The sequence below is a fragment of the Monopterus albus genome, unplaced genomic scaffold, assembly GCF_001952655.1.
Source record: "Monopterus albus unplaced genomic scaffold, M_albus_1.0 scaffold2.1, whole genome shotgun sequence".
NCBI lineage: Eukaryota > Metazoa > Chordata > Actinopteri > Synbranchiformes > Synbranchidae > Monopterus > Monopterus albus.
The window spans coordinates 5,587,040-5,602,323 of NW_018127882.1; the positions used below are offsets into that span (position 1 = coordinate 5,587,040).

Sequence of the window (15,284 nt, forward strand, 5' to 3'; positions counted from 1 at the left end):
CTAAAAACATTCTCACGACCTCTAGTACATGTCGTGACTTAAACATAAGAACATATTATGGCTAAGGCTACAGTTATACACGTCATAATAATAATATTAAACATCCTGTCTGCTGACAGTCATCAACTCTTCTCTCTAGTTATCCTTGACCAGATGTACCCTGTAGAAACTCATAAGCATGACTAAGCATTTAACAGTCTAACTAGACATCCTATCTCCACTAAACATTTCTAATACATAAAGTATCTATCCAATATCTATCTGACTAAAAATACCTAACAACAGTAAGGTCTAGACCTTACTTTGTAAAGTGTCCTGAGATGACTTTTGTTGTGATTTGGTGCTATACAAATAAAATTTGATTTGATTTGATAGACACACAGCGGCAGAATCCACTGGGAATCCGCTGAATCCATGTTCTACAGGGCTATAATTAGGTTAGTTTTTGGAGAGGGGGTTAAACAAACAGGGGATGTGAGGTCATAAGCAGATGGAAGTGGGATATGCCTGCACTTGCTGAGTGGGCACAGCTCCACATGACAGGCGAGAGAGAGGCCCTTTGGGCGCTCAGCAGGGGAGAAAGCAAGGGGGGATGGGGGTGATGGTGGGGAGCCCGACTCAGATAGCCTCACTGCCTGAACATTCAAACTCAATCAATAACTACGCACAGCCCAGCCACACACCTTCCCCCAAACACCAGTCTGACTCCTAAATCATCAGCCTGAATGAAATTCCCAGTGAGAACTATAAGCAGTATTTCCCTGTAATGACACGGTCAAACTTTTGCATCACCTGTTAGGCAGAAACTTCAACAGTTTGGTGAAACAAAGTCAACTTGTTTTAATTATCAAAGGAGTTGTGCAAGTGGAATTTATCCAGGGATTATATCGTTTATATCGAGTTTGATAAATGATTTAAAATAATCTCTCTGTCCAGTCTATAGCAAACACCTCTGCAACAGAGGAGCAGGGAGAGAAAAGCTGCTTAATTACAAAAAAATGAGTTGGAGAGTGTGATTAGGTGACGGGTGGCCGTTGGCACGCTAGAGTGACTTAAGGCCCTGTCAGTGAATGCAGGGAGGTCTGGATAATCTTTCCCTCCACAAAGGTGTGTGGGGCTAATCCAGGCTGCTGTGCTGAGCTGTGGATCAAGTCCGACAGGGAGTGTGGGAAGGCCAGCAGGACGGCTATTGCTCCAACCCGCTTGGTGGTCAATGCTTACTTATCCCAAGGTACACTGCAACAGCAGGCCTGTGCACTCTTCAGCACACCTGTGCATTAGGCTGTCAGCTACAGTGAGCATGATGAGAAACCAGTTAGGTTTTACATGAGATGCAATTTCAGTGTTAGTTTGTTGAAAATTAAAAGCCGCCATATAGATTACAGCTGCTCGAGCCAACATTACAGTTTAATAGAAGCAGCTTGAAGGAAGACGAATCTCCACAGTACCAAGCCGCCTGAAAATGTCCCAGATGCACCTCAAAATTATATAAGACTGTTAAGAAAAAATATTTAGTTTGATTTAAAGGTGATTTATTTCATTATCCTGTATTCCAAAGTCACAAATGATATATATTTTTGCCACGCAAGGTAAATTTAGAAAACATTTCAGAAGATGCAGCATGTGTACAAGTTTAACAGAATTTTTATTAAAGAGTGTGTTTATACCACTTTTAAATGATCTGGCGCTCATCCCAATTGTTATTTTACTTAGTCTTATTTATCCTATTAAACTTATTTTAAAAGCAGAAATGATCTAAGTGTTGTGGTAAAATATGAAAACAAAGTGATAACAGTGCACTGATTTGTCTGTCTTCAAGTAAATACTGGAGAGAGAGAGATCCTCAAGGAAAGTTAAGTGTCACAGCTTGATAAAGCAAAAACCAACTTTTATTTTTTTTTTTTAAGAGAAAAGGAATTTTTCTACAAAATTCCAAAAATGTTCCCCAGAAATATCACATAAGATTAAACAGGCCTAGGGATTATGAACAAAATATATTCTTAACTCCAGCAAATCCAATTATAAACTTACTGTTTTTAAGGGTTTAAAAAGAATTGGAAAACCAAATTATCTTAGCCCCTGTTCAGGAAGAAAAATCTGTTTTACCAAAGAGATAATGTCACAAAATAAAAATATACCAGACTGTCATTCAGTGCGTTTTAAGCCCCTTTCGAGTCACATATATAATTTCTTGATGCTCCCTTGGGAGACAACCACTCCAGAGATTCTAAAATCATTCAAATGCGCATTTCCAAACCCCGTTTAAACACACAAACGACAGAGTCACAAATCATGTTTGTTTTCGTACAAATTTATTCAGCATTTAAGAATAGAGGATGGTCTTAAAATATGTAGAAACGTCAGTTTAAATAAACCTTTTCGTTCGGGATAATGGGAAAACATGACACTGCCAAAACCATCACAGAACAGAACATTTTACAAAAAAACGAATGTGAATATTTTCACGTGACAAAACATCAGGTTCGCAAGCTAAAAGGGAAAAGAACACTATAAATAAAACTTGTGTTTGCGACCCGCACAGTCTTAACATTTCATTTTAACCTATGGGTCCGGGGGAGGGGGAAGGGAAGACTACAAAATTTGGACACAGTGGAGACGACTGACATTCTACAAATCAAGTGTAAACATTTATGAGCCGACTTTCCATCCAGCTTTTCTGAAATACACCAGCCTCTTCATGAGACCGCATGCCTTTTCATAGAGTGAAAATATGGCATTATTTAAAATATAGAAGTCCAATTCTTCTACATAAGTTGATTGCTTTTACTTGTGATAAAAAGCCTCTTTGCAATGCAATTTACTCTGATGGGCTCAACGTTCAGTTTCGATCCACTTTAAATTCATTTAGAATGGACAACTCAAGATTCATTCATTTCTACCGCTTAGTCCCTGAACGGGGTCACGGGGGGGGGCTGGAGCCAATCCCAGCCGGCAATCGGGCGAAGGCGGGGTACACCCTGGACAGGTCGCCAATCCATCGCAGGGCTGACACATAACTCAAGATGTTGAGAAAATATTTTTGAGCCAAACAGTTAAACGTTGTTTCTTTAGCAACCAAAAAGTTCAAGTATCCGAAGTACTCTTTTAAAAAAAAGTTTTAAGTCTTTTCTTTGTGCTGCTCTCAGATGTGGGTGAGAGGTAGCGTGCCATTGACGCCAGTCCCTGCGGTCTGATAGTGCGGATGGACGCTGTGTAACCGGCTGCTCTGCAGGGAGGAATGCTCCGCGCTGTCGCCGCCGGGAGGCAGGTACATGCTTATCATATCCCTCAGGTCCCCCAAACACGCCCGCTGAGAGTGGGACGTGATGGCCGGCGGCGGCGAGCTTGGCTCGGTCTTGCAGACGGAAGCCATGGAGGTCAGTCCCATGGTGTTGGTGTTCTGCTGCGTGTACGCTGGAGACATGCTGTACGTGGAAGCTGCGTTCATGTAGGTCTGCGCCGAGGACATCATCGGGTACTGGAGCCCTGCCATCTCGTACCGGTGCATCTGCTGAATCTGAGGGCTGTTCATGCTGTGATGTTGCGGGTAGGCCAACTGATCCTGCATGAGGGAGTACGCACTGTTTGTCCAGCCATTCATGTGCGCGTAACCGTCCATCCGCTGCCCCACCGACACTGAGTTGTTGACGGCATTGGCTCCTGGCGCCAACAGTCCCCCGGGCAAAGAATACTTGTCTTTCTTGAGCAAGGTCTTGGTCTTCCTGCGAGGACGGTATTTATAATCCGGGTGCTCCTTCATGTGCATAGCGCGTAGACGCTTGGCCTCGTCGATGAATGGCCTCTTTTCAGCGTCAGTCAGAAGTTTCCAGTCAGCACCAAGCCGCTTGCTGATTTCAGAGTTGTGCATTTTTGGATTTTCTTGTGCCATCTTCCTCCGCTGTCCCCGGGACCAGACCATGAAGGCGTTCATGGGCCGCTTCACCCGCTCCTGGTCGCTGGCATTGTTGTTCTTTGAGCCCGGTGCCGAGCCTGAGTTCGGCTGCGGGAGCGGGGACTTGATCTCGGTTTCCATCATGTTATACATTCAGGCGGCTTTTAGTGTTCACTCACAGGCACATAAAAAAAGTTCACAAAACAGCGCCAAAAGTCAAAGAGGTAGAGGTACTGACCAGTCTCATAAGCAGATGGGGAAAAAAAAGTTCTGCCTAAACAGGCAAATGTGTCTGCAGGTGCTTCTGGTTTCGCTCTGCTCGAAGCTGCTCTGTCCCCCACGGCTCTGAAACTGAAGTCTGTAAACTTGTTCGCCAAGCTCATCTGTTAATAGGCCGGACCATGTGATGTGGATTGGCAGTATGACAATCAGGAGCAGGCAGCCAATCAGGGAGCAGCTCCTATATTCTACCGTGTGACCAACCGGAGCACACAGCGCTGTGTTTTGTTCAGAGGAGGAGGAGGGAGATGTAAAGTTTTAAAACAGCAGCCATAAGGCAAAATATTATTTACAGCCTTCACAGTCTGAGAAGGGAGATGAGTGGTTAATTGGAAAATGCCTCAACATTATTTTTGGAACAAATTAAACCCAAAATTAGGTCATTTTGTGAATGCCTATGTACATTTGAGACTCAAATATATAGGACTGGGAGTAAAACATGCAAAAGAATGTGTATAACCGTATAAGAGTACAGGCTGTATGTTGGCCATGCTAGTCTTAATGTCAGTAAATTAATTAGAGGGGCAGATTCCTGCAGGCCAAACCCAGCTAAAACCACTGGGCACATTTTACTCCAATCTTCCACCTTTCACTTTTTGCTAGAAGCTGGAATATTGGAATAAAATGTATCCTTGGCAGAGAAAAACGGTTTAATCTCTCTGTTCTTTCAAACATGTTTCATTGCTTTTCTTCTATTAGAACTTCACAACATATTTTGCCAGTATCTAAAAAAACAAACTAGTCAGCACATTGGTGTATATAACATTTTTTTTCCATGGGGTCCTTTGTGAACCACCTGCTCAGAAGTTGTTCTCGGGAGTTTTGTGGTCTCTTTTTACTGCTGTAGAGATCTACAGCATCCTTCACCGCTGGAGATGGGGTTGGTACAGGCCTAATTCATATTTTAAAATACATGTAAGCATTACATATAATATACACACAGAGAGAGAGGGAGAGAATGTTTTAATGAAACAGAATAAGACTTACACTAATATAAAACTGTGAGTCTCTTGTAAAGAAAATTAAATTAGTGGCACGGCCGTCTGCTTGTTTCTGCAGCGTTAACGTTCCCACAATGCAAAACCTTAATACATCAACGACCTCTTGTGGAGGGGACGGGCCATCTTTTCAGTCCCTGAGGAAAAGTTTGCTTTGACACTGGCAAAGAGCTGTCTCGCATGCGAGTGACTGCTAGAAACCCTAGCAGAGACCCTAGAAATCGTCTGCTGACTCGTTTTTCTGTCGGCGGTGTTAAAGGTTATTAAAATCATTGCAGTGGAGTGGCCTTCATTTGCATCCGTGTCCCCACAAACCAGCTGACAGCCGCTGTGCCGCTGAAACCAATCGCTCACACCTGCTAATGACAACGAGAGAATCGCTCATCGAAAACGACTATTAGCACCTTATTTAGATGGGCTCTGCTGGGATCGTTCTGGTATGTGCATTTTAGAGCGTTTCACCTCCCGGAGCGCTGAATGTGCACCTCCCTTATTTATAGATGCAGGGCGGTACTCCGACCTTGGGTTTTTTTTTCTCAATGTATCATTAATTACTGCTGCAGAGAGCAGAGATGAAAACGCAGAAACCAGTTTAGCTGAAGTCACTGATTCAAGATCAGCTAAGCTGTTTCGATGAAATTATCAACGAACCGCTAAGTCTGTCAATGACTGTTGCGCTTTTTTCCTCCAAAGAATGAATGAAAGCTTCCGTTTACAAAGTAGAACTAAACAATTTTTAAATAAAAGCATACTGCATTAAGGTTAGAAGATGTATTTAGGACCGTTAGAGATATTTATAACAGGCACACAAGAACAGAACGTGTCCATAATATTTATGACTTTTAAAATGAGACGACACAAATAAAATAAACAATGGTTTGTTATCTTAAAGGAGGGAGAGCCCGTGGCCCCTCAGCCACACAGTTGTAGTAAATCAGCTGAAAAGAGACATCACTTCATGAATTTAATTTTCACGTTCAATGGGGCGTTGCAAACACAGCAAGAGCAGTAAAACTAACGTCCAATTAGTCGCCGTCTAATTCTCAGGGACCAGTTATTTGTTTATCTGGGCAGATCTTCATACTGATCCGCTTGTAATCTTCTTATGGAAATGGACCGGTAGCAGAGAGAGAAGGGGGCAAAGGGAGGGGGTACCAGGAGTAACCCTGAGTTTGGTAATGAGGGCCTCTGTGCAGCTAATTTCCTAATTAAGGAACCGAGGACCACCAGCACAGTCTGCTCCGATTCAGACTCAGCCTAGAGGGGCTCTGGGCGCGGCTGCAGGAGCCCACTGTTGAGTGCTAGGAAATATGTGGATGTCCTGATGGGAGGCTATAACCTGCATGCAATCAGCTCCATACAGATCATGTAATGATCTTTATTTTAAAAAGTACGAATTGCGCATGTGCAGGTAACGTGAAAACAGATTTTCCTCCTGGTTTTCTGAGGAACGATTCACTGCATTTTAGTGCGTTTCCTTACAATAAAACAGTTTCGGATTATTAAAAGCCAACATTTTGTTTAAATTTAACATTTATGTTGATACAGCATTAAATCCAGTGGCGATGTTTGACGTAAGTCAGATAAAGACATTTGTTTGAAGAATTGGTCTGATTGTGGCCTTTGGGCTTAGAAAATAAAGCAAACAAATTTGCAAAGAGATTTAGGGGAATTAAAATCTATTCAGGTCTACTAACTAGAAACCGAAACACATGAATCCCATCTCCGAAAACAGTCATAACGTTACCATCGTGTGCTCGACTGTCAGTAAAGCAGACTAGTTGAATTTATGACGCTCAACTTTAATATTACACCACAGGACACAGGCGCTGCATGTCTGCCATTCAACTGCAAACGACTGCCTGATAATGCCTTGAGATTTATTGCCTTTGTAATGTTATAGCCTGCGTTTACCAGCTTTATGTTTATCTGCCAACATATGGAGAGAGATTTTTTTTTTTAATCGAAAGTCGCATCTCAAGACGCACAACATATTATTTTACGCGTCCACTTTAAACCCCACGACCTCAGAATCAATAACTTTTTTGTTTCAGCTCAGCGACTGCGGACATGGCCTTTCAGAAACAGTAATTAATAAAGAATGGGTTTTCAGTTACAGTCACAATGGAGACTGTCTCATTAAGATTTGCATGATTTTTTGGACCAGGAATGCAAATGACGATGCAATTTACGCACGGTCTGCTGTTTCTATTGTGTCGGCGTGAATGGTTGCGTCCTCCCAGATCAACACAGGTAAAATAATATTCACGGGTCATTTAAAGGAATAAAAGTGCTGCTATTATCACCTCTTTATTTCACAAAGCAGTGTTCCTGGTGGTAATTTGACTTATTTGGTCCATAAAAGTTGTCATCCATACAAAAATTATGAACCAAAAATAACTTTAAATGTTTAATGTCTGTGTATAATTTTAGAGTCATGGCTGAGGACACAATTTTACTCTGTTGGATCTTAGACGTAGTTATTTATTTATTGGGGAAAAAAATCCTTTAAACTGACAGGTTTTATGTCATCTGGTTGAGTCTCACGTTTTTGTGTGTGAAAATTACTGAAGTAAATTTTTTTTTAAAGTTTTCTTCTAAATGTATTTTTATTTGTGAATGCTGCTTTGGAAAATTCAGACATGAACATTATGAGCTGGTCCAGCAACAGGTATCATAAAACTTAATTTGGGGTAAAGCTGCTGCTTGGTAGATCTGGTTTTGAAGCTTCACCTTCATGAGTTTTGGTTTAGTTATCAACCTTATCACAGTTATAGACTCTTCTCATGAATAATAAAATGAGAATATTTCTGCACTCTGCTGTTCGATGGAGTAATGAAACTCTGAGCAGCAAACAGCAAATTAATAGAAATGGGAAATACCTGAAGAGTCTTTTAAAACATCCTACTAAGCTACTTTTTATTGTGTTGAAAGAATAAATGTTTCACAAAACACTGTGCAATTTTGATCCAAATAAAGGACGGCCAAATCTTGAAATTTATCATCAGATTTGTTGCGGATTATGTGTAAACTGGTGGTTTTAAGTATGTGTTCACTGCCTTTTGACAGAGAGAAGGGAGAAGACAGAGAATGAATAAAAAGCAGGGACTGCTCTTCAAAAGAAATGTGACTGTGCCATTACAGACCTGCTGTATATGGAACTTTAGTCATGGGGAAAGGATGAAGCCATAAACTCACCACAAGTCGGGATCGTCTCTTAATGTGGGCTCATCTGGGGCAGTGAAAGCATCTAATCATTAGGTGAAGGGACTGTCACTCGAACCTTCAAAAGAAGAAAGAAAAAACACAACACTCAGAGGACAGTTGCTTTTTTATTTTTCAGGAGAGCTCTAGTCTGTCAGGAGGACTCGGCACTAATGGAGAACATGGCATTCTTGCCTCCAGTGTCGCAGAGCGTCTTACTTATTGACCTCTGCTTGTAAAACAACAAGCAAAAAGCTGTTTTCCTCTCGCAGCTGAGTGTTCCAAACTTGAGCCTCTTTTTCTCCCCAGCAGGCCAAGCATGTCTTTCCTCATTATGCTCCTCTGTGAACCAGGCCAAGGCTGCTGACACAGACCCAGTGTAATCTCTTTGACCCGCCACTGTCATGAACAGACAAGGCGTGACCACCCAACGCTCTGCTCCATCTCACTTAGTCAAGGGAATAGTTTTTCACTTCATCGCCTCACCCTCGTCCCTCTTTGGATGGAGCTGCTTATCATTTAGGGATGCGCAATTCAAACACACTTGATCAAGTATGCTCAACGCGTAATGCAAAAATCACACACAGACGCACACATCTGGGGTTAATCATTGTTACAAGACCACTTAATATAATCACGTGCAGCAGTGTGCAGTTAAAAATTCATATACTCACTGACCCTTGGAGTTCCCATAATTGGCACAAGCACTTTTTGCTGTGGTTACTGACTAATGAAGCTAAAAGCAAATTAAATTATATCACAGCAGAGCATTTTTAAATGAATATACAGTGATTATTAGCTCCTTGAAGTCATTTCTTAGACAAAGACTCCTTACGTTTACTTAACAAATTAGGAGAAACATATTTGGTATATGATGCGTTAAATGAAAAATAAAATACTAAATTAGTGTAAATTATAAGCTCCTATCCACTGAGAGCTAATATCAATTCAGTTTAAATTAAGCGAAAATTTTCAATAAATATGGTTTTGCTTCTGAGCCACTGGGTGAGGCCAGATTAAGCGCAACGTGATCCCTTCTGTGTTTGCTCAGGAACAAAGTCTCCTGTCTAAACTTCCTCAGACAAAGCTGAGCTCACACTTGAACCTCTAATTTGCACAATCATCCTTTACCCTATAGAGACATCATATTACATCTCATTTGCCAGTTTCAGGAGCTGGCCACACAATAGTTTTCAGAGTATTAAGAGATGTACTCAAACCAAATGTTGTATATGTGCAGCAAAAAAAGAAATGCAGGATAAACTGGGCCTCGAGATGCTTTTTTGTTTTGCTTCGCTGTTAAAGTAATGATAGTCTGTCAGCAAACAGATGTGAATGGCATTATCAAGCACCTCTATACGATGATCGTTTTAAATACAGTTATTGCTCGACTGGCTAATTACAGTGCTCATTATTTCCCATGTATCTTTTGAATCATTGCCATGTTCAGTTTTTCCAAAAACAATGGGAACTTTCTCCGGTTTTTGTTTGGAAGAAAGTGCTGAATCGCCACTTCTGGCTTTGCACCATGCCCAAGCAAGCAGCCCTCTTTTGTTTTAGCTATAATTGAGATCCCACTAATCTTGCCTCTTTTTAAAAAAAAATGAAACAGCCCCTTTGTCAATCCTTCATTAGTTTAAGATAATATTGAGAGAATACACAATTAATTTGCAGTGTAACTTTAATTAATTAAATATGCCCAATTTTGTAATATGATTAATGCCACCAAGTTGTTATCTGTATTCTCCTCTAAAATGAATATGTAAAAGTGATACAGCCCTGAGCATTAATTGCAGAAATTGGGCCTTTTAAGGACTCAAAACTAGGTGAGGTAATTATAAGAGGTGATTTATTAAATCTTAAATAAAGAAACAAACAAGCATAAATTGATATATAAATCATGGGTGCCATTATGTGTAATCTAGCTGTGATTTGGGAGAAAATGAGATATCTCTATTGCGTGCCGAGCACATGATAAAGCAGATAGTGGTAATAAATTTAGCCCCGGGCAAGGTCTCATTAAAAGAGGCATAATTTAATTAAGAGTTAGCCATCGCCCTCTAAATATATTAATTACCTTGAGCATGATGAGATGAGTGTGGTGATTATTGCACATTACATTAGAGTCAGTCTTCTGGGAGAAGAGCAAACTAAGCTGGCTGTGTTGACAAGGTAATGGATGGGCTGGCCTGAGATGAATTTGGTCACCTTGCCTAGGCTTGAGCTCAGAGAGGTGAGACAGAGGACAGCACAGGTCCTCGAGAAGGGACAGTGTCTCAGCTCTGTTTTCTAGAATGGCTGGACCTTTCAGGAAAATATTTAAAAAATATATTTTTGCAAGGTTACACTTAAACCACTTTTAAAAACAGCACTAAGCAATTTTGGTTGTGACAAATAAATTTAATTTCTCTACCAAATATCATGAAACTACAAGCTATTACCTTATGGAAAGATAAGATAAAATGTGTTTTCAACTTAATTTGGCATCACCCAAACTGCACCCTTCAAGTTGTCCTGTGTAATATTAAATGTTAGTGTCTAACCAAAAGAAAGACAAAAATAAATAATGTTACAGCCTCCAGGTTCAGTCTACTGTGACACACAAAAATACCTTGTAATCCGCTTATATCGACTTTTGCTTTTAACCAACATAACAAATAAAGAACTACCTGGATGTGCCACCTATTTGTACACACACACACACACACACACACACACACCCGAGGTGTGCAGAGGCGACGGCTCATTGCCCCATAGACTGATATGTCAATGAAACGTACACGATGTTGCCACTGGATTGGAGCGATTTCCAGCTTCGTTCCTCTCCTGGCTGACAGCGGGACAAAGAGCCTAAGCTACTATTATCTGGAAGCAAGCTCTCATTCTTGCTCTTCACTTACACAGACATAAATGTACTGCTTGTGCAAACACACAGAGCTCAGCATAAAGTCACTGATGCATCAAGCCTTTAGGGTTTCAACATTGTTAAAGTGTCAAAATGGCTATAGAGTGCACTGTGCAAATAAAGAAATATAGACTGGGTAAAGTTCTGACTTTCTGAGTCTATGTCAGTATTTTTACAACAGGACAGCAAAACTGTGAGTTTTATAGTTTGTGTTCATACAACCAAACTTCTACTACACTGATCTCCCTTCATAGTTTTTAATTCTCCTGACACTTGGATCAACAGGTGATGTCTTTACAAATAAAATCATTTTGGCTGAATAAATAACACGCTCTAACCAATATGTGAACAGACTGTGTAAACACAACTCACAGAGCTCCAGCTTCCTGAATGCCCCCTCCCTCTTTACTACTAACCTCCTCCCACTCTGGTCAGAAAATTGAGGACACTCACCCAACTCTGACTCTGACTCCCAGTCTGCTGCTGCTGCTGCTTCTTCCTGATCCCTCCTGTTTAGACACACCTTCAACAGCTGGTTGTCAGCAGGCCCGGGAGCAGGACAGTGGACTGGAAGACAGCAGTGACACCCACAGCCCAGAGCCTCAGCCAGCACTCAAACCACGACAGCTCAGACGGGAGCACCACTACGGCAGCTCCCACTGCAGCACAGAAACCCAAAGAGCAGGAGAGCTGGGCACTGACTGGTGTGGTAGTGCACACTGCAGCTGAGCTCTCCCTGCTCTGGGACCCATCTCATTCAACCAAGATTGCTTCATACAAAAGTTGACAATGCACCAGTGAAAGCCATTGTTGATATTCAACATTTTTTAAATAGCTGAGCAGAATAGACAACATGGCAGCCTGCAAAACTTGGCAAGGGAAACTGACCTGGAGCTTCCCACTTGCTGGGTGAGAGGAGAGAGGGCTATTGTGTTAAAAAGAGGGAGTACTGGTGTGAAAGAGCTCAAAAAAACAAAGCATCTCCCATACCAGGAGAGCAGAGCACAATGGTTTCTGTGCAGCAGGAAGAGGGCAACAACCTCACACCAGCATATTAACAAGGAACAGCAGGAGAATAAAATCAGTGCAATCAGACCCATTTTTAAATCAGATATTCCGATTTCTGATGTTTGATCCGAACAAGGAAGCAACCCACAAAATAAACCTGAGCTCACATGTGGCAAACCCAACATCTAGGTATAATGGTAAAATATTATCAATCAAAATGTCAAAATCATAATTCAGTATCCGTGCACTGGCTTGGCTAGCGTCCGGAGGAATGTCTTCCGGCGAGCCATCTATTCCTCTAATGTTGCACAGATGAGGATCATACTGCCTGACGCCACTAATGGTGTTCTGTTTCTGTCATTGTCAAGCTGACAGGCTTGCAGATTGATATGGATATTTAAGAAGCCTTTAACCTTCCATATGTCAGAGCATCACAGCACCGCTTGTGGCTCCGAAGCTATCAAAACATCTAATGTATATGTGTGCGTGAGTGACTGTGTGCCTGGTAGCCCTTGGGCAGGTCCCAGTGTTATGTTTCATGCATCCTCATGTCTCAAGATGGGAGGGGCGGCTCAGGGCCTGAGTGATTAATGTGGGTTTTAAAAACCCTCAAATGAAACTGCTGCGATATCTGGGACCCTTCTCACCCAGCACAACATAAATCTATCCACTCACTACATCTCAGCACTGCCATCTCAACTTTAAAAGCCGCCTCATATTCCAAGGCTAAATATAAAAATCAACTTAACACTTATACAGGCGTTTAATTTTATTATTTCTACTTGCCTGCTGATTAATATACAATTGCAATAAACCTACTAAGATGGAAACTATTGCAACAAAGGCATCAAATGGTCATTTCATGATTCAAGAGTCCAAGGTGTTGTATTTTGCCTGGTCAGCAGCTAAAACATCCACTCACTTTCAGTTTATAATAAGCTTATAACTTCCCCTTGGAAATGTTTAAGACTTTTTATTAGATAAGATACTTAAATTATTTATTAAATTACAATTATTGATTAGTTAACTCTTTGGCTTTACTTATTGTTCCCACATACTCTGACACTGTATATGCAAAAGTAGTACCACCAACTGCAGAGGGGAACAGCACTTCTACTGTGTCACAAAGATGTCTAGAACTAAATCTCTGCCTGCTCACATCTCATCGTAGAAATCATTGAATTTTAAAGGGACCATCTGGTTTAAGGTTGGGGTGAGTCTCCAGGAAAATGTATGTAAGCCAGTGTAAAATCCCCATGAAGAATGATAACAGGCATGTGCCTGAGAAGAGAAAGAAAAGGTAGTGCACAGAGAAACAGGACCGGTCTGGCCCTCTGACACAGGCAGGCTTGGAGTTGGAGATGTATAATTATATTGATCAGGGAGAAATTACAGCTCGGAGAACGACGGCACTGCCCTGAGAGTCTAGGTGTGCCAGAGAGAGAGAGCGGCAAAGTGACGGGGGAGATAGAGGGAGAAGGAACCTGTGGCGTCTTTACTAGAAATCCACGTCAGCACCACCCATCACACACTATTAGCTGCCATCAAAGCTCTAATTTTACTCTAGCATTACACCCCGCTCCCCGTATCCCCCTCCCTCCCCCGCTGGTCTGGATGGTGCAGCCTGGTGGGAAAACGACATTCAATCCACTGTCCGCCCCATTCAGGCCAAATTGGCAAATGACAGCTCTCCGCCTCTCAGATTTCGGGAAGTGAAAGGTACCGCTGTTACCATCCGCATGAGCCTCCGATAGCTGTCAGTGGGGAAGGAGGAGGGATGAGTACAGGGGAAGAGTGAGGACGGGTGAAGCCAAGGAGCAGACAGAGGTGGGTTAACAGCCTCCCTTGTCCTCCTCGGTGGTGACGGCACTGGACAGAGAACACAGAGAAACGAGAGAAGAATGCCTACACAGCAGATCAAAGGAACTTCCCTGAGACCAATGGGAAAAGCTTACATCAACCCCCTAATCACCTACTTTACCACCCCAGGCTGAGGCGTGGGGCCAGATGAGAATGCAGCATTTGCCCTAATGGAGGTCAACAGCAGCGACAGGGCAGCACAGAGAGTTAAACTTCATAGAGATACGGATAGAGGCATGTTGACTTCACTGTGCCTTAAGACCAGCTTGTATAGCTCTCTTCACCAAAAAAAGAAAATTTCTGCTGAATAAAATCACAAACACAACAAGCTGTGACATCTTTGTCCTCATGAAATGCATATTAAAATAGAAGACATTTTGAAAAGAATATATGGAAGGTGTGCACAAAGGCAGCACTGTGCTCACACACATGCACAAACACCAAGGTCTTTCATCAGTGTTTTACCGTGACACACAGCAAAAAGACACAGAGCATATTGTGTTAGACACTAACTGGCCGGCTGACTGAATGGTACTCTTACTGCTAATTAAGTGCTAATGGCAGATCCCCCTGCAGAGAATACTAATTAATGCTTTATTCTTCTGCGGGCTGAGCGCGTACTCCACTGCGGCCTAATGAGGGGAGGCAGGTACGTCTTCTCCCAGGCTGGGTTAATAAGCACAACACAGTGGGGTCTCAGTGGAGAGGGCCATACCAGGGGGCTGCTTCCTGTTGCCTAATCTTACCAGACCCCCCTCAGAACACACACAATAGACCACAGAGGTAATGAAAGGATTTGTCCCATAAATTCAGAAAATAGGCCATCCTACATGTCTGCAAGGATACCACCTCAAACGTTTTGGTGTCTGTACTAATGTGCCATTTACACAGATGAAATTCTGGACTCCAATAAAAAAAAAAAGAGAGAACAAAAACAACATGCACACTAATAGAAATCTTTTGTCGTTGTTCAGGCAAAGATATTTGTTTTAGAGCTGGGAGGGAAGCGTACTGCACATTTCACAGTGACGCACATAACTTCACCATGTATATAGTATGTGCACTGAGCAATGCAAAAGTATGAAAGTACATGGAAAACTATTTTTTTGGGGGGGAACAGGATTCTTGACACATTTCC

General features: G+C 42.0%; 1 protein-coding gene and 1 long non-coding RNA gene across 2 annotated transcripts in view; both read right to left on the bottom strand.

The window, feature by feature from the left end:
- The window catches only part of LOC109955922 (uncharacterized), a 30,353-nt gene extending 18,368 nt beyond the window's left edge, over window positions 1-11,985 (bottom strand). Inside the window, exons 1-2 of the long non-coding RNA XR_002274352.1 lie at window positions 11,732-11,985; window positions 8,368-8,452 (exon numbers count right to left, since the gene is read on the bottom strand). This is a non-coding gene — a long non-coding RNA (uncharacterized LOC109955922). The remainder of the gene's footprint in view (window positions 1-8,367; window positions 8,453-11,731) is intronic.
- On the bottom strand, window positions 2,969-4,286 carry sox3 (SRY-box transcription factor 3). The gene has a single exon (XM_020592532.1). It carries the CDS (start codon window positions 4,043-4,045, stop codon window positions 3,143-3,145), a length of 903 nt encoding a protein of 300 aa, XP_020448188.1. The 5' UTR covers window positions 4,046-4,286; the 3' UTR covers window positions 2,969-3,142.
- Window positions 11,986-15,284: the final 3,299 nt, after the last annotated feature.

Bases quoted from the DNA above. Each gene is read 5' to 3' on its own strand.
- sox3 (XM_020592532.1), bottom strand. From the start codon at position 4,045: ATGTATAACATGATGGAAACCGAGATCAAGTCCCCGCTCCCGCAGCCG.